The sequence below is a fragment of the Eutrema salsugineum genome, unplaced genomic scaffold (assembly GCF_000478725.1).
Source record: "Eutrema salsugineum unplaced genomic scaffold, Eutsalg1_0 scaffold_4, whole genome shotgun sequence".
NCBI lineage: Eukaryota > Viridiplantae > Streptophyta > Magnoliopsida > Brassicales > Brassicaceae > Eutrema > Eutrema salsugineum.
This window is the reverse complement of record NW_006256686.1, coordinates 1,300,125-1,327,173: the sequence shown is the minus strand read 5'-3', so window position 1 is coordinate 1,327,173 and position 27,049 is coordinate 1,300,125. Positions and strand designations below refer to the sequence as shown.

The following is a 27,049-nucleotide window of genomic DNA, read 5'->3' as shown; positions in this document are numbered from 1 at the left end:
CTCGCATAGGGCTTGACAGAGTCCTCCACCTCACCTTTTTTGTAAGAATCTGGAATGCAATCAAACACTCGGATCTTTCTTTTGGGAATGTCCACCTCCACGGCAACCCAATGTTTGTTGTTCACGTTGTGGGCGATATACACGAAATCAACATCTTTCCCCCATTTCTTGTGTGTAGGCAAGTAATGGTCATAATGCCCATGACAGCTTCCAAATAACCATCACTGAATATCCAAATCTTCTTGTTTGGTAGAAATTTGTTCCAATAGTCTCCACACCAAACTCGACAAAAGATAGGGTCCATGAAAGCAACTCTTTCCCCTTTCTAAAGAGATGGATACCGCATAGACCGTTGCCGGAACATGTCTAATCCTTTGCAAATATGCTGCATCATGTAATAATTAATTGGTATAATACATCTACCAAAGTAATTCTCTACAAAACAATATAACAAGACTACCAAACATTATAACAAATCTACGAACTAATATCAAAAGTCTACCAAACAATCACAAAAGTCTACCAAAAATATTACAAGTCTACCAAACATTATAACAAATCTACCAAAGTAATTCTCTACTAAACAACATAACAAGTCTACCAAAAAATTTCAAAAGTCAACCAAAATATTACAAGTTTACCAAACATTACAACAAATCTACCAACTAATATAACAAGTCTATCAAACATTTTCAAAAGTCTACCAAAAATATAACAAGTCTACCAAACATTTTGCAACCAAAAATCAGGTGAATGATATGACCACGTACCTAGTCATGCAACCACCCGTACTCCTTTCTCGACCAGCTTTCTTTAGGGGTCATTATTTCAGGTAAAATTCTCCTCTTGCATATGCACTCACCAACTGTTTTTCCTTGAAAAATGAAATAGATATACCAGACTCAAAATCAAGTCTACCGAAATACCTAACAAGTCTACTATATAAAACAAATAGGTCTACCAAATAAAACAAATAGGTCTACCATGTAAGACTTAAACTGACTTACGCTTCAAAAGCTATGTAGCGGAGTAGATTATCCAGTATTACACTGTCCACCGTTTCAAAAGGATCATACCTCCCAGGAGGGGGACTTGCAGCATCCATGATGCGTCTCACCACTGAGTTACCAAGGTATGGTGAAACCTGGGTAGATGCAAGGCTGCGTCCCCTTTTTTCTTTCTCAGTAGGTGCAATTTTTGCATTTTCCACCAGCTTATCTAACCGTTTCTTCATAGCTTCAATCGCTGAGTCGTCTTCGTCTTGTAGGGAAGGGATCTGTAATCCACGTTTAGACTGTAGTGGGCGTGAAGATTGCTTATATTGATTATCTAGGTTTCTTCGTTTTTGTCTTTTAAATCAGGTTTTGACTTTTTGCCTGATTGTTTCTTCTCTTTAGGATCAGCAGGTTCTTTTTTCACTTTGGTTACAGTCTTTCCTCTCGACGCTGGGGTTCTAACAACTCTTGCAACCGGAAAACCTGGCTCTGATGTTTCCAGCATCTCCATCATCCACGACTGCTTCGCATGTATAGTACTTTCACATCAGTCAAACCAAATATTAACATATCTAAATTTACCTAAAATCTACCAAATTAATTATAAATCTACCTTATATAAACATCACTAAAATTCCCATTCTGCCAAACTAATTAAAATCTACCACATAAAGTTAATCTTGTATTCAAGGCAAACATTAAAAGTCTACTTTGAAGAAAAAGTAAAAAACTTCGATACAAATCTACCAAAGTAAAAAAAGTTATTTCATACAAATCTACCATAACGGAAAACGATTTGTGTTAACATAGTTCTCTAAAATGTATGTTTTCTCCAGTAACTTTTGCTAAGTTACTGATATTCAAAGAAAGACTTGCGTACATGATCCTTTTCCACAGCTCCCGTTCCCGTTCCCGTTCCTGCTCCACTTCCCGCTGCCGTTCCTGCTACTACCGCTGCTGCTCGAGGAGATGCGTTTGGTGATGGTGATGTTTTGGATTCTGCATCTCCGGCATTCTGATCGTTGTCAACCTGGTTCTGATCGTTGTCAACCAGGTTCCCAGAATTTTCCATAGCCTCAACTTTATCCTCATCTTTCTCCTCGATAACAATAATCCTCTTATCCATTTCATCTAGACAAATTCCAACATTGTTGACATTGGTGTTTATCAATGCAACCATCGTTGATAATTGTGTAATTGCCTTGAGGATCTCACTAGTCCTCCTTCTCCATAGCCAGCTCTTTTTTATTGCTCTTGTTCTCTCTTTTGATATGATCATGGCCAGCATTAAAGAAATGGGTCTTGCACCAGAGGCTGAACCAGAGCTTGTACCAGTGGATGAGCTAGAGAATGAGGCATTGTTTGATCCAGATGGTACTAAGACCCGAGTTAATGCCGAGAAGCTCAAGGGAACAAATGGAGGAATACTTGTTCAAAACTATATTCGGCCAAGACACTTGGACCAGGAGGAAGAAGAGGTGTTTACAACTACTCTGGTTGTAAAAGAATCCCAAGAAGATCAACAAATGGCTAAGTGTCTCAGTTGTATTCTTTTTCCCTTACCTTTGGTTTTGTCCCAATGGGTTTTCCAAAGGAAGGTTTTTAAGGAGGCAATGGTGATCACTTCTCTTCAAGCCCAGTTTGTTGATTCAAGACTTATGCCCAGCCAGAAGAACAATCATATTTCGTCCAAAGGAAGCCTAAAGGTCATGGCAAGTGGAGATGAAGAGTTATTCAACCTTAGTCATTATTTCTAGTCTTTGCACTTTAATGCTTTGAGAATTTCGTGCCTTGCTTTGTTTTTGGCACTTTTATTTCTTTATAAACTCATGTAAGATCCCAGAAATAATCATCCTGGATTGGATCACCAAAAATTAATCAAACTCTTTTTATCAAAAACTCTTTCTCTTATCAAAACTGTGAGAAACTTCTCTTTGTCTTTTGAGAGTGATTCGTTGTCTTGTGCAACATCTTTATCATTTCTCATCTATCTCAGAGAGTGACTCTTTGCTTTGTGCAACATCTTTATCCTCTCTTATCTCTCTTTTGTGATCGATTCGTTGCTTAGCAACATCTTTATCGATTTATATCTCAGAACAGAAGTTTATTCCGCACCTTCTGTTTCTATTTTATCTCTCTTTCAAGCCTCTTTGTGCCGAGCTTTGGGAGGATCACATCATCTTTGCTTCTCTCTCTCCTTCTCCTTTCTTTCCTTTCTCTCCCTTTTCTCCTTTCTCTTTTCTTCAATCTCATCCTTCAGTAGCTTCACCGGCGAGTTGATAACACCGTATTTTGACCACTTTTATGGATCGTTTTGAAATACTTTTTCTATGTTTTTAATTGCTTTTAAGTACTTTTATTACGTTTTTCTAGTATTTGTAGTTTCAAAACTATTTTCAGGTAACTTAGGGAAAAGCTTTCCAGTGCACTTTACATCTTGGCAATCCAACGGTTCAATCAAAAGATACGCGAAGAGCAAGATGTCCCGTAAACCAGCTGGCCAACACTTCCACCCGCGGCCAACAAGCATTTTCCCGCGGTCACGAGTATCCCGACCGCAGCCTTCAACCTCCAAGCCCAAATAGCCCATTTCTGAAGCCCACATTTGGAGAAACCCTAAGTGACGTCCAGAGAGGTCTTGAACACTATAAATACATGTCTTAGGAGCCCTAGAAATCGTGTAACCTATCACCCCCGAAATATTTACTTCATATTCTTATTGTTTTTGCTTTAGCTTTTAGGGAGAGAGAGATTTGTTCTCTTGAACCCTTGTTCTTTCTTTTTCAATTTCGGTTTCTATTCTACTTCTTAATATTATGTCTTTGATTTCGTTCATTATGTCTGAGTAGTTTTATTGTTGGGATTAAGGGATTTTCGATGGGGATTTATATGTTCGATGAGGATTCCATTGGCTATTGAGCTGAATCTTAGAACTTTTTCTTCTGAATTCGTTTTTACTGCATGAGAGTAGTGTCATGAACTACAATCTGATCCAGATGCTTGGTGACACGAAAGTGTTCATCAGGTATCAGATCTAGTTTAGGAGAGCAAAATAAACATAGGAGTGGAAACCTACCTATGAGCGATTTGTGAATTAGGACGAGTCTTAAACATAATGCATCTCTTCTCTTCCAGGGCCATAGTGGAAACCTACTGGTCAGGGTTGAGAGAGATAATTGTCTATGATCACGACAGTGGCGTATTCATACGTCTGTGACTCCAGCTCGAAAAGTTTAAGCTAAGATCTTATCAATTTACTCTCTAGGAATGTTTTGAATCGTTCGTACCCCTGAGAAAACTTCCCTGAACCCCAACGCTTTCTTCTCCATTGATTTACACCGATTTTCTTTCAAGCTTTAGTTCAATATTGTCTTTCCTTTTTAGTTCATTTTCATTTAAGCATTAGAATATCCGTTTTTATCATTTTTAGTTATTTTCGTTAAGTTTAGTTATTACGCCATTTAATTTCCGTATTCTCTTTTAAGATTTCGTTTTTAGATTTTAAACACACTACCAAACCCCCACTAAACCGTTTTTATTCTAGACTTCCTTACTTTAACTTATTTCAAAGGCTTTTTGCAGCAAAAGATCCTCCTTCCCTATGGATTCGATCCCTAAGTACTACAATCGATCAGCTGTGCACTTGCGGCTATTGATTTCAATTAGGGTAAAACTTGACAACCCTCGACACCACACATCAAGACCACCATCAAGTTTTTGGCACCGTTGCCGGGGAAGGCACGCGTTTTCTTTTCTGCAAAACCCCGAGAAAGGTTAGTAAATCGACTCTAGAACCCCTTTTTCTGCAACTTTCCATTTTTCGGTTATTTTGTTTCCATTTCAGAAGATATGTATCCTATGAAACGAAATTACTACTATGAGGGAGGTTTTTACAACACTCCTCGAGCCACTCAACGCCGAGAAGCACAATACATTCGTGATCCCTCCTCAATGGATCAGAATTCAATTCCGAACCACCACAAAAGAGGACATCGCAAGCACTACAAATCAATTCGTGAAGGTTTAGAGGAAAAAGGATTCTGCTGGGAGACCATAACAACTTACAATACCCACGAAGATATCCATGATCGTCTCTTTGATGAAGATATGTCGTCTGTCTCCCAAACCGAGATTGATGAGATGCTTCAGGAGCTCAATGAATCTATGGATGATGGGTATTGGGTATCTTGTGAAGTAGATGGAGAATCCTCCATCAAGTTTGTTAGAAAGAGGCCATCAAATGAAATTCCTTTGGATCATCACGTCATGGAAGCCAGCCATCAAGAAAAAGGAGAACCTCTTTCAATCCCTAGTGACGACCTCGTCTCTACCGATTCATTCAAGTGTTTTGGAGACTACAAACAAGATCATAAGTCCCTTTCTCTTGATGAACCAAAGCCTTGTTCTCCTTCAGCTCCTCACCACCTTGAATGTAAGACAGACCACGTGGAAGATAAGACACTAATGGTGACATCAAAACCACCATTGGAGGCGCTTTCTAAGACGAAGGATTCCGAGAAGTTTGATGCCCCATTCTCAATCAAGGAAGTGAAATTTCGTGATTCTCTTTGTGAATCTGGACCTGATGTGAATCTCATACCAAAGACCATTGCAGAGAATACAGGTATTTCGATTTTTCATCCCTTGAAGATTGATATTCACTATGGAGATTTTTCTGGTGCAGCTCTACTTGGTTCCAAACCAGAATTGCCTTTTCAAGGGAAAGGTTGTCTTGTTTCTACTGGTTTCCATGCTATGGAGATGAGAAACAATGCAACAAAACCTTTGATACTTGGTATTTCGTGTCTAGCATATGTTGGAACACTCATCAACTACCTGCATCAACATATGAGTTTCCTGAAGATCAACAAGAAAACCCCATACCCGGTGATTACTACAAGAAACTCTCATTGTCTGACAATAGGAGGCGTAGATGATCCAATATTTGACCCTGGAGGAACTACAAAGGATGTTGGATACGTTCTAGAAAGAAGAGCACCCGAAGAAAATGCTGGATTTACAAGTTTGACAAACAAAGGTATTTTCCTATGCACACCTTTAACCAATGCTCATATAAGAGGTGATGCAGACTTAATCGAAGCAAGAGTGGAGTTTAAATGGCTCTCAAGTCTCTTTTCCGAAGACTCTCCACAAGGAAAAGGAATTGGAGACAAGAAGCAAGAGGATTTGAACATCTTTCCTGGGATATTCGGCACCGCGGTCGAGTGTGCGCTACCAGCGGCCAAACCACCTTTCGCCGCGGTCGCGCGTGCGCTACCAGCGGCCAAACCACCTTTTACCGCGGTTGCGACACTTCCACCAGCGGCCAATGCTCTTTTTACCAATTCTCCAACAGTTCAAGCCATTGCGACACATCTCCAAGCAAACTGTCCTCACCTTGGATGCTTAACCATCTCCACCACTTCAGATCATAAAGAATCATCTGTCCTTGTATCTTGCAACATGGTTCAATGTCATGAAGTGAGAGAGACCTTATTCACCTCATCATACAAGCATCTAAGACGTTCTCCTGTCACAAGTGGTGTTGAAGACTCATACCTCAAAGAAGTTCCAAGACTGATTTTTGATCCTGGAGGAGCTACCATCTCGAACCTGCTAAGCAAAGGAAGGAGATGTCGACAAAAACTTGTCTCAGGACAAGGTCTTCTTCATTGGAATAAGTCACGTCCAACACCAAAAGTCGAGCTAAACGACTTAAAACAAAAGCGCTTAATGGGAGGCAACCCATTTAGGTATTGTTTTCTTTAGAATTTTTCTTTCTTTTTCTTTTGATCTTTTTCTTTTTCTTAGTTTCAGGTGTTTCTTATAAAACAAAAAAGCCAAAAAAATCAAAAAACCAGAAAAAACCAAAAAGAAGGATGGTACCTGACTGCTCGGCCCAGCAGGAACCAAGGAGAAGCAGGAAGAGGCCGCTATTTAAGCCCCCGTGGTCGCAGGCGTTCTGACCGCGGGAAACACATGGTCGACCGCGGTCGTGTAGTTCTGACCGCGGCCAAGCAATGGTTCGCCGCGGTCGTGCAGCCCCTGACCGCGGCACTTGGTCGTTGAGATCCAAACCCGACCCAAACCACCCCTTTCATCCCATTCCACCTCACCAATCACCCTCCACCTCATTCATCACCTTCCACCACCTTCATCACCACCTAATCACCTTCCCAAACCCCTTCGAATGAATCCGGTTCATCTCCACCAGCATCCCGGATCCAGGTAAGTTCTCTTTGTCCTTACCAATTCGATTATCTATGCATCTTTCTCATCCAATCTCGACTTGTTTCACACTGAGGACAGTGTGATTTAAGTCTGGGGGAGGATTTCATCCCTTTCTAACCACTTTTCTTTCATGAGTCTTGCATTATCTACATTTTTTGCATTTTCCTTAAAGTTTTTCAAAATCGGACAAAATACGTTTTAAAGGGAATGGTGAACATGAATCAATGATAGTTGACTGTGTGTTTTAGACTGTTCCTAGTGACATGCTCATTCATGATTTAGGACTAGACTAGGCGGTAGCTAAACACATTTCAAACGAAGTACCCCAGAGGAATTTGAATGATTTCGATTTAGATGAAGGGATACACTAGCTCTGTTTTATTTGGACTTAATTTGGACTGAATTTTCTCATTGAAGCATTAGACCAGGGAAACGAATCATACATTCAGGACTCCTTTATCCTTTTACCACTCTCTGTTGATCCTGAATGGCTAGTTCATCTTTAGCTAGTTCCCCACCTTAACCAATCCTCTTTCAAACCACATGGACTCTTGTTTTCTATTGTCTTATATGCAGATAAGTGCAAAAACGTTGGAGAGAAAGAGGAACGACGCAGTTTTCAGTCACCAAAGACAGAGACCTGCGATTTGCCGGAAAAAGTTCACAGAAGGATTCAACACAAGAGGAATCTCAGTTTGCCTTAGGAAAATCTCGAATTTTGGTACAATCTCGTCCTCTAGTCTCTCTCCCTAAAAGGCATTTCCTTTCCAAAAAAAAAAAGAAAAAAAATCCGAAAACAAGAAAAGAAAGGAAATAAAAGCCTTAGAGAGTCTAGAGAGGTCGAATTTTAAGTCCCAAGGCAACTGGAGTTCGATTTTATGGAGTTTTGGAGATTGTTTTCTGATTTCCGAAAAAAATCTAAGTCTGGGGGAACAGCTGTTTACAACAAAGGAGGAAGGATTATGCAACAACATTTGGCAAGAAGAAGTGACTGAAAACTGTGGTCATCAACAGCTCCTTATCTCTCTTGCGGTTTTGCATATTATCTTGCATCCTCCAGATCTTCAGGTAACCCGAAACACTTTAACTCCACCACTTAAATAGCCCTTTAATGCCAAACGCCGTCTACCCTGGATGATGTCTTTAATGAGAACTCACTATTGAACTTAATGAATGTAGAGAGCTAGTTGACTGAAATCAAGATTTAAATTGTTTAAGTTTTGCATGACGGAAAAAGTGGACTAGTATCTCTTGTGCATTAGTGAGAATTTTCTAGACTAAATTGTGGATTGATGCACTATCTTTGGTCCTAGTTTAGGAGTTCATGTCTATGAGATTTGTGCATTCCCTATTTTTGTTTTCACTTAACCAGTTTAGGCTTTTGCTTTGTTTGAAGACAAACAAAGGTTTAAGTCTGGGGGAGTTGATAACACCGTATTTTGACCACTTTTATGGATTGTTTTGAAATACTTTTTCTATGTTTTTAATTGCTTTTAAGTACTTTTATTATGTTTTTCTAGTATTTGTAGTTTCAAGACTCTTTTCAGGTAACTTAGGGAAAAGCTTAACAAAATGGACAGAAAACCAGATTTCAGCTCAGAGTCAAACCGTCAGAAGTTCACCCCTGATTGAAGGCCTTCTCACCGTCTGATCCAGCTCAACTTTGGAGACCTTAAAGATGGAAGTATCAGCTTTCCAGTGCACTTTACAGCTTGGCAATCCAACGGTTCAATCAAAAGATACGCTAAGAGCAAGATGTCCCGTAAACCAGCTGGCCAGCACTTCCACCCGCGGCCAACAAGCATTTTCCCGCGGTCAGGAGTATCCCGACCGCAGCAAATCACTCATCCACCGCGGTCACACTTGTCCCGACCGCGGCCTTCAACCTCCAAGCCCAAAAAGCCCATTTCTGAAGCCCACATTTGGAGAAACCCTAAGTGACGTCCAGAGAGGTCTTGAGCACTATAAATACATGTCTTAGGAGCCCTAGAAATCGTGTAACCTATCACCACCGAAATATCTACTTCATATTCTTATTGTTTTTGCTTTAGCTTTTAGGGAGAGAGAGATTTGTTCTCTTGAACCCTTGTTCTTTCTTTTTCAATTTCGGTTTCTATTCTACTTCTTAGTATTATGTCTTTGATTTCGTTCATTATGTCTGAGTAGTTTTATTGTTGGGATTAAGGGATTTTCGATGGGGATTTATATGTTCGATGAGGATTTTATTGGCTATTGAGCTGAATCTTAGAACTTTTTCTTCTGAATTCGTTTTTACTGCATGAGAGTAGTGTCATGAACTACAATCTGATCCAGATGCTTGGTGACACGAAAGTGTTCATCAGGTATCAGATCTAGTTTAGGAGAGCAAAACAAACATAGGAGTGGAAACCTACCTATGGGCGATTTGTGAATTAGGACGAGTCTTAAACATAATGCATCTCTTCTCTTCCAGGGCCATAGTGGAAACCTACTGGTCAGGATTGAGAGAGATAGTTGTCTATGATCACGACAGTGGCGTATTCATACGTCCGTGACTCCAGCTCGAAAAGTTTAAGCTAAGATCTTATCAATTTACTCTCTAGCAATGTTTTGAATCGTTCGTACCCCTGAGAAAACTTCCCTGAACCCCAACGCTTTCTTCTCCATTGATTTACACCGATTTTCTTTCAAGCTTTAGTTCAATATTGTCTTTCCTTTTTAGTTCATTTTCATTTAAGCATTAGAATATCCGTTTTTATCATTTTTAGTTATTTTCGTTAAGTTTAGTTATTACGCCATTTAATTTCCGTATTCTCTTTTAAGATTTCGTTTTTAGATTTTAAACACACTACCAAACCCCCACTAAACCGTTTTTGTTCTAGACTTCCTTACTTTAACTTATTTCAAAGGCTTTTTGCAGCAAAAGATCCTCCTTCCCTGTGGATTCGATCCCTAAGTACTACAATCGATCAGCTGTGCACTTGCGGCTATTGATTTCAATTAGGATAAAACTTGACAACCCTCGACACCACACATCAAGACCACCTCCATTTTTGTGAGATTCCCAGAACACCTCATCCAAGCTTCCATCCAGAATATCACATATCATGTTATGCACCTTTATATCCACGTCTACAAGTCGGGGTTCACCTTTCCAAACAGGATATATTTTCTCCAAAGGCTTCACCACCAACAGATGTCTAACCCAAACCTGCCATGCTATACAAAATGATATTAATAACTCTACGAAATGTAAGAACTCTACCAAATTTAATAACTCTACCAAACATTGTTGTATAATGAATAACTCTACCTAACTCTCAATATTAAATCTACCTTATTGTCAAAGAACTCTACCAACTAAATAACTGATTAAGCTACAAGAAAAGTACCTTGTTGTCCTCGGTTTCACTCTTATACATCTCCAAAAGAGTCTCAAAAAATATCAGCATCGTGATGAAGTCCACTTAAGAAGAGGAACAACTGAGTCATCTGCATCGGGGCGTATTTTTCCTGCTCTTTCTGCCAATATTGGGATGCACTCATAACTCCAAACAAGCATGGCCTGTACACATCCGTGGAGAGTGTATCGTGGTCCCCCCAAATTAGCAATCTTGATGGAATAAATTAGTTAATGGAATCCATAACGACCCCACGGCTGTCTCTCAAAAGCTGCTTCATCCATAACTGTTTTCGCTAAAGCCAACGGGATTCGACTGTTGCGGTGAAGTCCCAATACGCCAACATGCAAAGTGAAAAGCAACGCCACCATCTTCTTTTTCTCATAGGTCCATGCTTGGCAAGTTTTCATTAACGCTTCTAACTCATGCCAATTAGGGCCTTCCTCACCTTTCACTGTGGTCTATTTCCAACTTGTCATTGGGATCAAATGGATCACAGTTCAGCCCCGTGATTTCACCATACTCGAAGAGTGAAAATCTAACCGGACGACCTCCAATAAGAGTCCAGAACTCATGATTCTTATCCACCGTCTTAGCACTCCATACGAACGAATTCAACGCAAGCTTTAGGAACACATTAACTTGAGAATTATTCTTAATGTCGTCGAAAATTCCATCCCCAAGCTGATCCCTAATCAAGAAGATGAACTCATGAACCTTGCAGTTATGATGAAAACTCTTGTTCATCAAAGGAGATCTGCCTTCCGGGTATAATCTTTGGGGATAATCCTTTGAGCCACTAGCTGAAGCCATATCTGCAAACAAAAAAAACATTAAAATCTTAAAAATCTACCACATATCAAAACAAATCTACCATGAACAAACACATGTCTATCAAACTCGAAAGCAACTATAGAATACCTACCACAAAACGAAATACAAATCTACCAAAACGAACACAAATCTACCACACATGGAAGTAAATATAGAATACAAATCTACCAAATAAATACATAAATCTACCAAACACAAATCTACCATATCAACAACAACTCTACCAAAAATAGTACGATTATTCAAACCACATCATGAGACGAAAACAAATCTATCTAACATAAAAAAATAACTCCGTTAAACACGAACAAATCTACCATTTAACATATACAAATCTACCATTTTCAACAACTACTTAAAGTCTACCAAACGCAATTTTGAACCCAACCATTACGAACAGATATTACTCACCGGAAATCATGTACTCTCTCCAGAAATCGTTCTCGAAAGACGGAAACAACGATAGTAATACTTCCCTGCAAAAAATAAGAAAAGGGTTGCGATTTCAGAGTAAAATAAAAGAAAAGATAGATTTCTCTTCTGGCGTTACCGCGACACCATCGTTGAAACCGGAACATGCGGTAATAAACCCTAACACCACCACTGCAACAGAAACGTGAAAACCGTTTTCAACCTAACCCCAAAATCCCTTGAAATAAACTTGTTGGAGACGAGGAAATGGATAAGCCAGATTTGAAACACTTACCAGAGGAGTCGCCGGAAAACCTTTCGTTGCCGTCGAAATCGTGTAACCTAAACGGCCGTCGCTGAATCGCCTCCTTCGTCGCCGAATCACCTGTTTTTATATTAGGGTTTGCTTTTTTTTTAAAACCGTAATTTGTGTATTTTTGGGAGAAAAATAATATGTATAATTCTTAATTTGTAATTTTCATTTTAATTTCCTAAATATCTGTATATACGTATGTATATGACTTAATATGAAAATGTTATAGTGTATTTATAGATATGTTTATTCTGATATTTTTTTAAAATTAGAATGGCATTCTCGTAATAATATTCACTATTTGGACAAAATGGTATAAGACCAACTTTATAAGGTTAGTCTAGGAAGGCGATCAATATGTTAAGCTAGGTTTGTCATTTTGTCAACCTTAAAGGCTAGTCTGAGGAGTTTTCACTAAAACATATATTAGCTTTTTAGGTTCTCTTGATAGGGTCAAAGTTGGAGACACCAACGACGACACTAAACGGCACCAATGATGACAGTGAGAACGACGCCACCCGAAGCAAAACTGAGCAAGAAATTCTTGAGAGAAGGAGATATTCCAGGACTGGCGGCTTCAGCAACCTCCGGGATCACCATCGAGGCGGTGAGAGCAGCCGCTGAGAGTCCAGTTACAGCTTTGTCGAACTTGAGCTTAGAAGCTCTAACTTGGAGCCTCTGTGTTCTGCCTCTAGGTGCAGCCATCGCTTTGGATGGTTTCAGAGGTAATGGGTTGAAGAAAGTCGATGAGTGGGTCTGGTTAAGCGGTGTGACCAATGACATTGTGGAGGTAGAAGCCATATTTCCAAGTATTTGGTCTCTCTCTCTTCGTTGGTCTCTCTCTCTCTCTGGAAATGTGTGAAGTTGCTTGGGAGGATGGAATTTGAGAAGGGAAATGAGAGAAAGCTGAGGACGGAGATAGGAGGATATGAGTCTTACATGGCAGATTCTGAGCTTTCCAATGGCTGATTGGATACATAAGGTTATCTCAATTGGAGATATTGTGGTTAATTTTAGGGGTGATCCATTAAATGAAACAAATTTATACTAATATTTAGAAACTACTAGAACTGCATTTGTCATGATTTGTGGATTTCTTATTTTCTGAATTCGAACATCAGAAAATATTTGGTCGTTTTATTTAAGATGTTAGTTTAATCTAAATAATATTGGTTTTATTTTGTAAAATCTAGTTATTATTATTGATCAACAAACTAAAAAAAAAATATTTTACTTGAGAAAATCTTAAAAAAAATAGAGTATTTTTGAATCAAAATAAACTATGTGAAATTTATGTGTGGATGACATTTGCGAATAAGATATCCGTTAGGCATTAATGTAGGAAAATTGGTTTTTTTAGACCCCAACTATTCGATTATGTTAATCTCAAACCTGACTTTATATATCCGACTAAAACATACTTACACTTCTATTTAATTTGAGTATCATACTTGAACAATGTTTCTTGTGCATAAACATACTTAACACCAAACGTCGTTAAAAAACCGTCAACCCTTGTCGATGTGGAGTCCATGTCAAAGACCTCATTCAAAAACATAACGTCATCAGGTTTAGGTGTAAACGACGCCGGGTTAGTTATTTTTTTTTTCTTGTATTCTTCGTCTTCAACATTTCTACATTCGACTCTTTCTCTGGTGTCTTTCGCTTCCTTCCCAGCCAACATCTTCTCTCTAATTGTCCATCATGCCACTAAATCCCTTCCTAATTCCAAAAAGCTCCTCATTATCGCAATCTCTGCCGTGATGTCCACCGTTTTAGTCGCCACGCTTATCAAATTGCTCTATTGGCGTAGAAGAAGAAGAAAAAGATGACAGGATAGTAACTTACCTGATGATAGCAAGACGTGGACAACCGACAGTAGCCACCGAGTTTATCTGCCTCCTCTGTTGGTGGCAACGCTAAGAGGGTAGGAATAGTAAGCAGAGGACGACGGCGAACACTAGCTTAGAGTTTCTTTACTTAGGAATGATGGTGAATCCAAGAGGAATTAAGAATCCATCGGCTAGTAATAATGGTTTGAGTTTCTTTACCAGTCTAAATCGGGAGGTTGGTTCAATAAGAGAGGAGGAAGAAGAAGAGTTATACTTCTCCTGGTCGTCGTTAAGCTCGATCAGGCTCACCAGGAAGATCGACCTTCATAAGCATTTTTCCGTCAATGAGTTCGAAGAGATCCGCCGGTGGTAATCTACGCGAAAGAGCCGCCCCTGAAGACTTCTCCGGGAAGCTCTTAATCATCACCAGCGAAAGTATCAGAAAAACCAGATTATTGATTCCTGAGGTTTCTATCATTGTCGGGATTTTGTCTGGCAAAAAAACGCCGATGAGGGATTATGGCTAAATCTCAAGATTTCTGACGGTTAAATGATGTCATTTGTTATTTTCTTTTTCAGTTTTTGAAAATCTGATGTGGCTGCTTATGTGGATGCCACATATACTAGATTTAACAGAGTTTAAATAGCGTTTAATCGAATGATGTTTTACGCACAAAAAGAAAAGTTTAGGTATAAAATTCAAATTATTTAAAACTTGAAAACGTTTTGGCACAAGATACAAGATTGGGTATAGATTTAACATTTTTGTATAGTTTAGGGAGGAAAAAGCCAATTTTCCCATTAATGTACCATCTTTCATTTTGTTATTCTTACACAATCATCTTTTTAAGAGTATATAACTTAGATTTTTTTATAAAAAAAAAGAGAGTATATTATAGCTAAAAATGGATGCATTGACTTCATCATAAAAATGGATACATTGACTTCATCATAAAAACATTATATAAAACAGAACACCTAAAAGAGAAATTTCTAGGAAAGAGGGGAGGTACCATTTCTTATCTAAAAACTTGTATTTCAACTTTGATTCAAAAACTGTTCAAAATAATCTTTTTACTACAAAAAATGGAGGTATTCATATGAATCTTTTTATGAATCTGTTATACGATTAATCTAGATGCTTTAACAGATCGCAAGATTCATGTGAATTATGCTTACAAGTTGAAAGCACAAAATTCTACCTATAACCTTCTTTTTCAGAGGTTGGCAGCTCAATCATAATTATGGTGCTCGCCGTGCGGAGATAAAGAAGAAATTACCAAAGTTTGAAGGCTTGTCATAGTTGTTAAGAGAAATCATGCTAACCAATCTTTTGTCAGTGTGTTTTTCAGTTTAAAGCAATCTCTTGATAATCTCTAGTTAGTTAATCAAAAATGTTTGATGAATCCTTCTCCTTAACTTTTTCCATTGTCGCTCTATTTAACTCTAAGAACTCTCCCCAAGAAATAGATGCTTTTCAGTTTATCTCATTCCAAAAATTCTCCTTTAGTTTTCCTTAAGATATGTTTGTTTGAGTGTTTATCTGTGTGGGTCTTGATATGTCTCGTGATATTTAATAAACCATTGATATAATATAACCAATGGCAAATATTAGTGATCCATATGGTGACAGTGTTTTAGCCGCTAAAATCATTTTATATAATGAGATAATGTAGTCTTTTATTGAGGTAACTACATAATTGTTTTATTTGTAATAGTAAGAAACAAAGAATTATTACAGTGGAAAAGTACCAAGAAGATTATTCTCTCTCGACTAAAGTTGGAATGTAGACGTCTCTGGTACCATTCTTCCGAGTTTAGATACATCTGAGTACTTAATATGCACACCAATCATATCAAACCCAAAATAGCAAATCGGTGTTCTCGAATTAGGAACCGTGAGAAGACTAAAAAAAAGTTTTTAAGTTCAGGATTAGATACAATAAACTGTAATCAAGTCATACACTGGTTTAGAAGACAAAAGAGTCGAACAAGACAGTAACTTTGAGTATCGGGAATCTCTATGAATATCTATCAACACGGCCTCTTGGGGAGACCATTGACCAATGATAAGCTTCCCACAAATCAGGTCCTTGCCGCGTGGATTTGAAAATAGAATTAGAAATTTTTTGAGAGTATGCATAGTTGTTCTGGAAAATCGTAACCATATAATTTGATGAGACTTTGCATAGTCTGACAACAGATCTGAGGGTCGCCCTCTTGACATTTCCCCAAGTCAGTTCTTCAGAAATGTCTGCTGGATCCTCCTGATTCTTAGTTTTTTTTTTTTTTTTTTTTTAATTTGCCACTCCATTGTCCTAACTCAAGAGCTCTTCCCAAGCGCTGAATGCTTCTCTATTAAGCGATTGATGCTTTTTTCATATTTTTCCCTGAAGAATTCTCCTTTCATTCTTCTCTTTTTATTCAGACTATAGTTTTTTTTTGGTGGGTCAAACACGTCTCTTTATATTTTATAAATCGTCCATATCATCTTTCTTTTTTTTTGTTCAACAGTCTGTATCATATATTCAACATTAAATATTAATGATTTGAGTGGTGATAGTGTGTTAGCCAATAAATAATTTTTATAAACAAAAAATATAATTTTGTTTGTTTAGTATGGTAATTATATAATTGTTTCAATTGCAATGCATTGCACATTAGATTACCGATAGAAAAGATGGTTGAGGGTCTCCAAGAAGGTTCTTTTTGCTCACTAATATGGACGTCTGCTCTCTTGCAAGGCCAGATACGACTAAGGCCTGAAATTCACATCAATCATATCAAATCCAAAATTGTAGAATGTTTTTCCTGAATTAGAATTGTGGGAAGATTGAAAAACTTTTGGAGAGCAAGTGATATGATATTGAGGACGCCCAAGAAGACGTATCTGCATTGTTCAACACAAATGGGGTCCGATCTCAACTGGAACAGTCAAAAGGCCACTTGTACTATGTTTTCACCTCATCTAGAGCACTCCTCGAAGTGGAATCGGTTCAATCCGGGTTTTGATGAAAGAGTTATTCAGTTTTCACACCAGACAAAAGTCAAGCTTACTCGATTTGGACCTGCGCGTGCTCAATGGAGGATTACGACCAAGCCAGAAGGAATCAAATTATGAACGTACCTTTCCTGGAATCTTTGTTCATCACAGAAGCATAGAGAATTGGAATCACTTTAAAAGGAGTTCAGACTTGGAAGATATGAATTTTACAATTCAGCAGATCTGCTTCAGGCCCGGTTACGCGTCTGAGCCAAAGATCGAGCTCCCGAGCCTACCTCAGAAACAATTTCTACATGAAACCACTTGGAGAATCTTAATGGATCTCTTCTGGTTCCAACAAGCCCAAGATCAGGAAAAATGGACATCGGATCACAAAGATACTCTTTATTTCCCAAAATGGGTTGTTCTGGTTCTATACCTGAAGTGTTTTAGGCCTGATTGGTTTGGAAGTTTGCAAACTTATGTTTGGCATCCAGGAGGACTTTCTACAAAGCCCAAAGAGCATAATTGTATTAACCCATCAAGGAATTCGTCCAAAGATATCAAGAGACAAATCAAGTGAAGAAGAAGTTCAAGAGTTAGTCAAGATTCAAAGTAGATCAAGAGTTATTCAACTCTGAAGTTAATGTTTTGACTAGTCTTTTGCCTAGTTACGAAATTGCTTTGTTTTCTACATCTTATTTCCTATATAAACTCATGTAAGATCTCAGGATTATTCATCCTGGATTGGATCACCAAAAATTAATCAAACTCTTTTTATCAAAAACTCTTTCTCTTATCAAAACTGTGAGAAACTTCTCTTTGTCTTTTGAGAGTGATTCGTTGTCTTGTGCAACATCTTTATCATTTCTCATCTATCTCAGAGAGTGACTCGTTGCTTTGTGCAACATCTTTATCCTCTCTTATCTCTCTTTTGTGATCGATTCGTAACATCTTTATCGATTTATATCTCAGAACGGAAGTCTATTCCGCACCTTCTGTTTCTATTTTATCTCTCTCTCAAGCCTCTTTGTGCCGATCTTTGGGAGGATCTTATCAGTTGGTATCAGAGCACACATATAAGCTTGGATCTGGTTGCAGAGTTGTCTTTTCAAATTCGGATCTGTCTTTTAGATCAATTGCTAGGGTTTTTTGTTTGATAGTTCTGTGTGTTACACGAAGAGTCATATTTAGAACCTGATCGGTTGTGAAAGCAAGATACTGGTGATCTTTTTGTGTGTTTGCTGAAGGTCATGGATGATCATCAAGATGAAACCAGCAGCAGCAACGATAACAACAAACTTCTGATGGAAGCATTGGCGGCTCGGTTGGAGCATATGATGAAAACTCAAGTAGAAGAGATACATCAACGGATTGATCAACTACAAGGAGAGCCTAATCCAAGGAGAATTCAAGAAGGAAATGTCAATGGAGTGCCAGTCCAGCAGAGACAGCCTAGAAATAATGTTGGTGATGATATTTCTTCACAAGGCAGTCCAAGACGTGGGAGAGGAGCAAGAGAACGTGTTGATGATGACATGAGGGGCATGAAATTGAAAGTTCCTCCTTTTCATGGCAAGAATGATCCAGACGCTTACCTGGAATGGGAGAAGAAGGTAGAGATGATCTATGATTGTCAAGAGTATTCAGATCTCAAGATGGTGAAGCTAGCTGCTACAGAGTTGTATGGCTATGCTATAAACTGGTGGGATCAGATCACAACAAGCTGTAAACGCAATAGGGATCCACCTGTTGATACTTGGGATGAGTTAAAAGCACTCATGTGGAAACGCTTTGTCCCTAGTCACTATCACCGGGAGCTACACCAGAGACTTAGGCGCTTGACTCAAGGGAACAGCAGTGTAGAAGATTATTTCCAAGAAATGGAATCTCTGATGATCAAGGCTGGTATTGAAGAAGATCAAGAAGCAACCATCGCTAGGTTTTTGAGTGGGCTAAACCGAGAAGTTCAAGACAGAGTGGAGATGCAAAGCTATGCTGATCTAGAGGAGATATATCACAAAGCTATTTTGGTTGAACAACAGCTTAAGCGAAGAGGATCTAGATCAACTTTTGGAGTTAGTTCATCTACGGCTAAACCAAGCTTTGCTAAAGAAGAAAAACCAAGTGCTGAGTTTGTGGTGTCTACTAAATCAGTCCCTGCTAAACCAGACTTCAAGGTCAAAACCGAAGCATTAACTACTAGAGCTCGTGAGATAGTCTGCTTCAAGTGTCAAGGAAGAGGACACATTGCTAGTGAATGTCCAAACAAGAGAGTTCTGGTTCTCTTAGAAAATGGAGAGTACGAATCAGCAGATGAAAAAGAGATCTCTGATTCAGTAGAAGAGCAAGAAGAGTATGCTGCTACAGGAGAACTTTTGATGATGAAAAAGATACTAAACGTGCAATCTAAGGCAGATGAGGAAGCACAAAGACAGAACCTGTTTCACACAAGATGTCATGTCCAAGGCAAGGTGTGCAATCTCATCATCGATGGAGGAAGCTGCACCAATGTAGCAAGCGAATACATGGTTAATAAGCTTGGCTTGACTGTGAAGAAGCACCCCAAGCCGTACAATCTGCATTGGCTCAATGATAAAGGTGCAATGCGAGTGAACAACCAAGTAACGGTTTCTCTAACCCTTGGAAAGTATGAGGACAAAGTTTTGTGTGATGTTCTACCTATGGAAGCAAGTCACATCCTGTTGGGAAGGCCATGGCAGTATGATAGACGAGTGACTCATGATGGCTCAACCAACAAGTATTCTTTTGAGTTCAAAGGCAGGAAGCACACTCTTGTTCCAATGACACCCTTCGAGATTTATCAAGATGAAAAGCGGAAAGGGAAAAAGGCTGAGGACAACATCCACAAGCGAAACAACTTCCTTGCTAAATCTGGTAATGTCCAAAGAACTCTAATCTCTCCATCACTTGGTCATAAGCCTGTTTACAAAGAAATTCTTTTGAGTTATGATGCACCGGAGCTGCCGAGTGGAAGATCTCTTGTTATACAGGACTATGAGGACCATCTTCTCAAACCCGATGAGCCTTTGGAAGAGAGTGGGTGGAACAGGATTCAGTTTGGGCAAATCGATTGCATCTTTCCTTTGAGAAACCCATCCGAAGGTCTTATCTTCACTAAAAAGAGTCTTGCACTCAAGGAGCTTCGACATAAACAAGACACTACTGCAAAAGTTGGTCCTGATTTGAGGACAAATCATTTTCAACTGGGGGAGGATGATATGATCATGGCCAGCATTAAAGAAATGGGTCTTGCACCAGAGCCTGAACCAGAGCTTGTACCAGTGGATGAGCTAGAGAATGAGGCATTGTTTGATCCAGATGGTACTAAGACCCGAGTTAATGCCGAGAAGCTCAAGGGAACAAATGGAGGAATACTTGTTCAAAACTATATTCGGCCAAGACACTTGGACCAGGAGGAAGAAGAGGTGTTTACAACTACTCTGGTTGTAAAAGAATCCCAAGAAGATCAACAAATGGCTAAGTGTCTCAGTTGTATTCTTTTTCCCTTACCTTTGGTTTTGTCCCAATGGGTTTTCCAAAGGAAGGTTTTGAGGAGGCAATGGTGATCACTTCTCTTCAAGCCCAGTTTGTTGATTCAAGACTTATGCCCAGCCAGAAGAACAATCAAATTTCGTCCAAAGGAAGCCTAAAGGTCATGGCAAGTGGAGATGAAGAGTTATTCAACCTTAGTCATTATTTCTAGTCTTTGCACTTTAATGCTTTGAGAATTTTGTGCCTTGCTTTGTTTTTGGCACTTTTATTTCTTTATAAACTCATGTAAGATCCCAGAAATAATCATCCTGGATTGGATCATCAAAATTAATCAATACAACTCTTTTCTCTTATCAAAACTTGAAGAAATTTCTCTTTGTCTTTTGAGAGTGATTCGTTGTCTTGTGCAACATCTTTATCATTTCTCATCTATCTTTGAGAGTGACTCGTTGCTTTGTGCAACATCTTTATCATCTTTTATCTTTCTTTTGTGATCGATTCGTTGCTTAGCAACATATTTATCGATTTATATCTCAGAACAGAAGTCTATTCCGCACCTTATGTTTCTATTTTATCTCTCTTTCAAGCCTCTTTGTGCCGATCTTTGGGAAGATCTCATCAGTTGGTAAACACCTTTTAAACATTGCCAAACAAAAGGTATTCACTAAGACTTTCACAGAAACTCAAAACCCTAAAGGCAAGGTTTTGGCTTCCACATCACCAACCTTTGTTGTGAGATGTCTTAAGTGTTTAGAGGAAGGGCACTATGCCGACAAATGCACCAGCAAGAAAACATGTGTTCTTCTAGCCAATGGGAATATAGATTTCAGGGAAGAAATTGTTGTTTCTGATTCAGTTCCATCTTTGGAGAAAGATGTGGAGTTACCGGTTAAGGGCGATCTATTGGTGACAAGTTCACTAAGTGAGCAAACTAAAGCCGAGGAGCAGAAACAAAAGGAGATCTACAAAGATCAGCTGAAACATGAATCAAAGAATGAGGAAGCCACGAAGCACAGTATAAGGGGAACATTTGATTCAGCTGATGCACTCTCAGAGAGGCCAAGAAAAACAGAGCAGGGTTTCAATTTTGAAGGAACAAAAGGCAAGTTAGGAGACTTCCCACAAAGCGGTGCAAATCTAACTCAGAGTCAACAACAGGGAGTCATCTATTCTATGCTAATCAAGGAGAGTCCACCAGTCTCATGTCAAAAATTCCCAACCCAAGGTTATGCAGTTTCGAGGACGAAACCTTTTCAAGAGGGAGGGGATGATATGATATTGAGGACGCCCAAGAAGACGTATCTGCATTGTTCAAAACAAATGGGGTCCGATCTCAACTGGAACAGCCAAAAGGCCACTTTTAATATGTTTTCACCTCATCTAGAGCACTCCTCGAAGTGGAATCGGTTCAATTCGGGTTTTGATGAAAGAGTTATTCAGTTTTCAAACCAGACAAAGTCAAGCTTACTCGATTTGGACCTGCGCGTGCTCAATGGAGGATTCCGACCAAGCCAGAAGGAATCAAATTATGAACGTACCTTTCCTGGAATCTTTGTTCATCACAGAAGCATAGAGAATTGGAATCACTTTAAAAGGAGTTCAGACTTGGAAGATATGAATTTTACAATTCAGCAGATCTGCTTCAGGCCCGGTTACGCGTCTGAGCCAAAGATCGAGCTCCCGAGCCTACCTCAGAAACAATTTCTACATGAAACCACTTGGAGAATCTTAATGGATCTCTTCTGGTTCCAACAAGCCCAAGATCAGGAAAAATGGACATCGGATCACAAAGATACTCTTTATTTCCCAAAATGGGTTGTTCTGGTTCTATACCTGAAGTGTTTTAGGCCTGATTGGTTTGGAAGTTTGCAAACTTATGTTTGGCATCCAGGAGGACTTTCTACAAAGCCCAAAGAGCATAATTGTATTAACCCATCAAGGAATTCGTCCAAAGATATCAAGAGACAAATCAAGTGAAGAAGAAGTTCAAGAGTTAGTCAAGATTCAAAGTAGATCAAGAGTTATTCAACTCTGAAGTTAATGTTTTGACTAGTCTTTTGCCTAGTTACGAAATTGCTTTGTTTTCTACATCTTATTTCCTATATAAACTCATGTAAGATTTCAGGATTATTCATCCTGGATTGGATCACCAAAAATTAATCAAACTCTTTTTATCAAAAACTCTTTCTCTTATCAAAACTGTGAGAAACTTCTCTTTGTCTTTTGAGAGTGATTCGTTGTCTTGTGCAACATCTTTATCATTTCTCATCTATCTCAGAGAGTGACTCGTTGCTTTGTGCAACATCTTTATCCTCTCTTATTTCTCTTTTGTGATCGATTCGTTGCTTAGCAACATCTTTATCGATTTATATCTCAGAACGGAAGTCTATTCAGCACCTTCTATTTCTATTTTATCTCTCTCTCTCAAGCCTCTTTGTGCCGATCTTTGGGAAGATTATATACAATAAAAAAAAAACTGATCTATTGTTACAGATGGTCAAGCCACAAATTAGTTTGCAAGACAGACAACTCAAACTAGACACCAACTGGGAGAATAGCATCTATTTTTCACATAGACAAATTTAGCATTCATTAAAAATCAAAAACAAACCTTCCTCTCCAATCTAAAAATAAATCACGACTCGTCGAACACAATCGTTCTCAGTCTCATTGATGGCAAAAATTTCTCAGCGACTTCCTCATCAACAACACCACCACCGCCGATAAACCAACCACCACAATCTCACCGTTAAAGTCTCACTTCATATCACTTTCCCACTGTAACACTTCCGTCTATTTTCGAGAGGTTTACCAAAAATCTATTGATCTCTAATTGGTGATGGAATCTGTAATCGTTTCCTCCAAAATTGTTGCCAGAGATCGCCTCACTCTATTTCTTCTAATTCCCTCTCTATCAGTCATTCCTTTAAATCGATATTTTTGTCTGGAAGAACTGTTTGAGATTTGATTTGAAGAATAAGCAATTTCAAGTTTTAGTTTTGGAAAAAAATATAGGAGTTTTGAAAACTTTAGTGCTCAAACTATAACTTATTAGCGAATATCTATTTTTATTAGAAACCAAATATTACATCTGCAATTGTGGATTAGAAAACAAAAAGAACGTTTGAGTTCAGGTCTGAATTTTAAATTCGGGAAGGTTTTCCTAATATTCAGGAAATATTTGTAATCGTTTAGGAATGTCTTTCTAAATCATTAGGCCTTTAACTTCAAAAAAACTTTTAAAATGTTGATGTATTTTTTGTTTTAAAGACAAACAAACCACAAGAGTTTGTTTTAAATATGTATCATCGATTTCTTTGACACTTTTTATTATACATGTTACACATATACAAACATGGACAACTTTTTCTCTGAGAAGTTTATTAGGATGATTTTAGGAATCCCTTCCTAAAACATTAAAAACTCTTACTGAATTTTCAATTTAAAAAAATTTCCTAAATTTTAAGAAGAATTCATAATAGTTTAGGAAAGTCTTCCTGAATCTTAAACCTTAATGTCTCTTAAAATTTTAAAAGATTCACGAAAGCCTTCTGAAATATTAGGTATCATTCCTTAAATTTCAAAAATGCTTTTTGAATCATTAAAAACATTTCACTTTCAAGTTTAAATCAATCAGTATGTGTTATTTAAGATGATATAAGCTTCATTTGATCGTGAACAAAAGGTGAGGAGTGAATCTTCTTTCTCTTACTAGCTGAGCTTGTCAAGGTAGCCATACTGGAAGGTGTGCCTGGATCGTCCCGTAAGACTTGCATCCTTGCACCCACAAATTCCGGATCCAGAGCAGCAATCGATCTACACCTTTCTCCATAGCCCTTTGGCGCCTCTTTCGGTTGCTTTCTAACTTTACTTTAATTCTTAAAATGCTTAACTTAAAAACGCTGAACATGATATTTTAAAAAAATTCATGGAATGCATTCCTTATTTATTAATAATTCTTCCTGAAATTTCAAAAACTTTTACTAATTGATCTTTTCAAATTCACAAAGTTGTTGACTTTGTGAACTACAAAGAGAAACAAATTCTGAAAAGAGTATTCCTAAATTTGACCTCTGTCTCTCATAGTGTTTGTCACGAGTCCCTGATGTCTTGTGATGGTGGGATTCTGTTATTCTCTTCACCAGAATCTTCCTCCTAATGTCTGGGTGAAGTTTACCTACGATAATTTCCACTTTTACGATGATGCTTTTTCTTATGCTCCTTTGTGTCTCCATCTTTATACTTTCCTTTTTCTTCTACCTTTAAATTAGAAATTCCCCCAACCGGTCAGTAGCTATAGAAGGTAAGAAACCCAAAAGCATAAAAGAAATCCAATACAATACAATTTTAATTACAAACGCAAACTTACGGGACGAGACCGGCTTGTTCCTGAAGAGTGCGAAACTCAGAACGCTCCCTCTCCTACATGATCTGGAGACAAAGCTCCTCAAGCTTTTTCTGCTCGTCCTCTTGTTTCTACTCAGATTTCCACACGGTCTCGATGTTACAGCTACGCAATGATCGCCAGGGCTAATTTAATCGTTGATGTGAAATCGCTGGAGAATTCTCATAACTGAATTTCGACGGCACCACAATCGTGAAGAAAAAAGAAGATGATGTGATAATTTTCAACTTAATATATTAAACGAATTCTAGTTTAGTCTCCTCCAAAATGAGAGGCTAATGTTGTGAAGTTTTACTTTTTTTGGGGCTATCTTTATCAATTTTTTTTATAATTATGTTTTTATAATCATGATTTTTTTGTCGAAAGACTAAGTACCTAGAACGATTCAGTTATCCAAATCAGTGGTACTGAACTTACATGAAAAACATCTTGTGGCTGAACACGAGCACCCCTTGCTAACACAATCATAGTTATATTGAATACTAAAAAATAAATCTACAAAAAATTATATCTAAACATAAAAATAAAGATTTATCATTTATTAGAAAAATTATATTTATTAAAAAATTTATTTAAAACACAAATTATATTTAAACAGACAAAAACATAAATTATATTAAATTTTAATATATAAAAAATATTCGTGCGAACACGGGTTAGAATCTAGTATTCTTATAAAGTTTACAGATTATAATTAAGGTATAAGATCAAAATTTAGAGTTTATGGAAAGGGTTTAGATTTAGTTTTTTTTTAATTTTTAATTTATTTTATTTGTTAATTTTAATTTTTAACTTTTTAGTTGTGCTGTAACATATTTTCATTGGTTAACAACAATAAGGGGCGAATGAATAAAGGAACCAAAAAATTGTTTGTTCGAAATAACTTAAAGCTAAGCGTTTAAAGATGTTCTCCATATATGAGAAGATTGGTGGAAAGGTTCTTTACGAAAAGGAGAAAGGTGGTGAAGTCAATTTCTCCCAAAAGGAAGAAGGTGTCAAAGATCTCTCTACGATAGAAGAAATTTGTAAACTCACCAGACCCATAACGGGAAAGACCAAAGTAGTCCCGGTCTTTGAACCAGTAGATATAGCAACAAGCTTTACGTCCAACGGGAACTCATTAAAAAGAAGGCCAATAAACTGAAGTTTGAGAACTGGAGCATCTCATGTGCGTGGTTAACGCCGGTCGTTCGAGAATTTGTGACGACAAGCGGAAGGACGACGGAAGTTGTGACAAAACAGTTTCAATAAGTGGATCAAAAATTGTAACGAGTTGCGTGCGAGTGAATCTCACGCGCCCATAACTTCTCTCTCACCTCTCTCCTCGTTTTCTCCAAAAGTCTTTCTTCTCTCGGTGGTTTCCTCTGGCGATGCCGGCGTCGTGAGGGAGCCACCACCTTTTGTGAATCGATGGTGCTTCATCAGTGGTAAGTGGACTGCTCCGGTGACTTCTGGAAGAGATTAAAGCTCCAGCGCTGCGGTGAGGCTTGTTTGCTTCTGTGGTGCAGCGGAAAGGTTTTCAGATCTGGCCTCGAGGACATGGCTTGGTGACGGATCCTTTCTCGGTGTGCGTTCGGCGGTGTTTGGCGTTGAAGCTTCTGCGTGGTGGTTCTGGTGCCTTTAGTCGGTGTAAGCGAAGTGTGGAGTTTTCTCGGTGAGTCTCCCTCCAATGGCTTTCCCCCCCTCACCTCTCTTCCGCTCTTGGCTTTGGTTAGCTGTGCGGTGCGCTTGCCTCTCGGAGTGATAGCGATGGTGGTTGTCTTTGGCTCTGCCTCGCTTTTGGCGGTGGTCCTGTGCCGCTCGAGTTTTATCGGAGGGAAAATCATTCTAGCAGAGTCTTCTTTTTCTGCGCTTCGTCGGTGGTCTTGTTCCGGTGCTGGTTTGGCTTGTGGTTTATCTGGGGGCGGTTGTGGTAATTTTACCTAGTGGTAGCTGTGTGGTTGACGTCTTGAGGGGTGGTGGGTTGGTCTGGTTTTGACGGGTGGTGGGTTGGTCTGGTTTTGACGGGTGGTGGGTTGGTCTGGTTTTGACGGGTGGTGGGTTGGTCTGGTTTTGACGGGTGGTGGGTTGGTCTGGTTTTGAACGGTGGTGGAAGCGTGTTCGGCGGCGGACTCTCTTTTGTGGCAGCTAGGGTTTCTTCCCCGATCTG

General features: G+C 38.6%; 2 protein-coding genes and 1 long non-coding RNA gene across 4 annotated transcripts; all 3 read right to left on the bottom strand.

The window, feature by feature from the left end:
• Positions 1–10,072: 10,072 nt before the first annotated feature.
• Positions 10,073–12,246, bottom strand: LOC112084636. Of its 2 annotated transcripts, none has more exons than XM_024153895.1 (5): positions 12,147–12,246; positions 11,991–12,043; positions 11,852–11,916; positions 10,598–11,421; positions 10,073–10,424 (listed from the first exon to the last, which is right to left on the bottom strand). In XM_024153895.1, the coding sequence occupies exons 2-4, from the start codon at positions 11,999–12,001 to the stop codon at positions 11,051–11,053; spliced, it is 447 nt and encodes a 148-aa protein (XP_024009663.1). In that variant the 5' UTR covers positions 12,002–12,043; positions 12,147–12,246; the 3' UTR covers positions 10,073–10,424; positions 10,598–11,050. The 2 variants fall into 2 exon arrangements, with proteins under 2 accessions (XP_024009663.1, XP_024009662.1); XM_024153894.1 differs by having other exon boundaries at positions 10,144–10,416.
• A 203-nt stretch (positions 12,247–12,449) lies between these two features.
• Positions 12,450–12,982, bottom strand: LOC18013577. Its single transcript, XM_006396045.2, has one exon. The coding sequence runs from the start codon at positions 12,963–12,965 to the stop codon at positions 12,645–12,647; it is 321 nt and encodes a 106-aa protein (XP_006396108.1). The 5' UTR covers positions 12,966–12,982; the 3' UTR covers positions 12,450–12,644.
• Positions 12,983–24,441: 11,459 nt separating this feature from the next.
• Positions 24,442–26,275, bottom strand: LOC112084660. Its single transcript, XR_002898327.1, has 3 exons — positions 25,936–26,275; positions 24,865–25,068; positions 24,442–24,755 (listed from the first exon to the last, which is right to left on the bottom strand). It is a non-coding gene; the product is annotated as an uncharacterized LOC112084660 (long non-coding RNA).
• Positions 26,276–27,049: the final 774 nt, after the last annotated feature.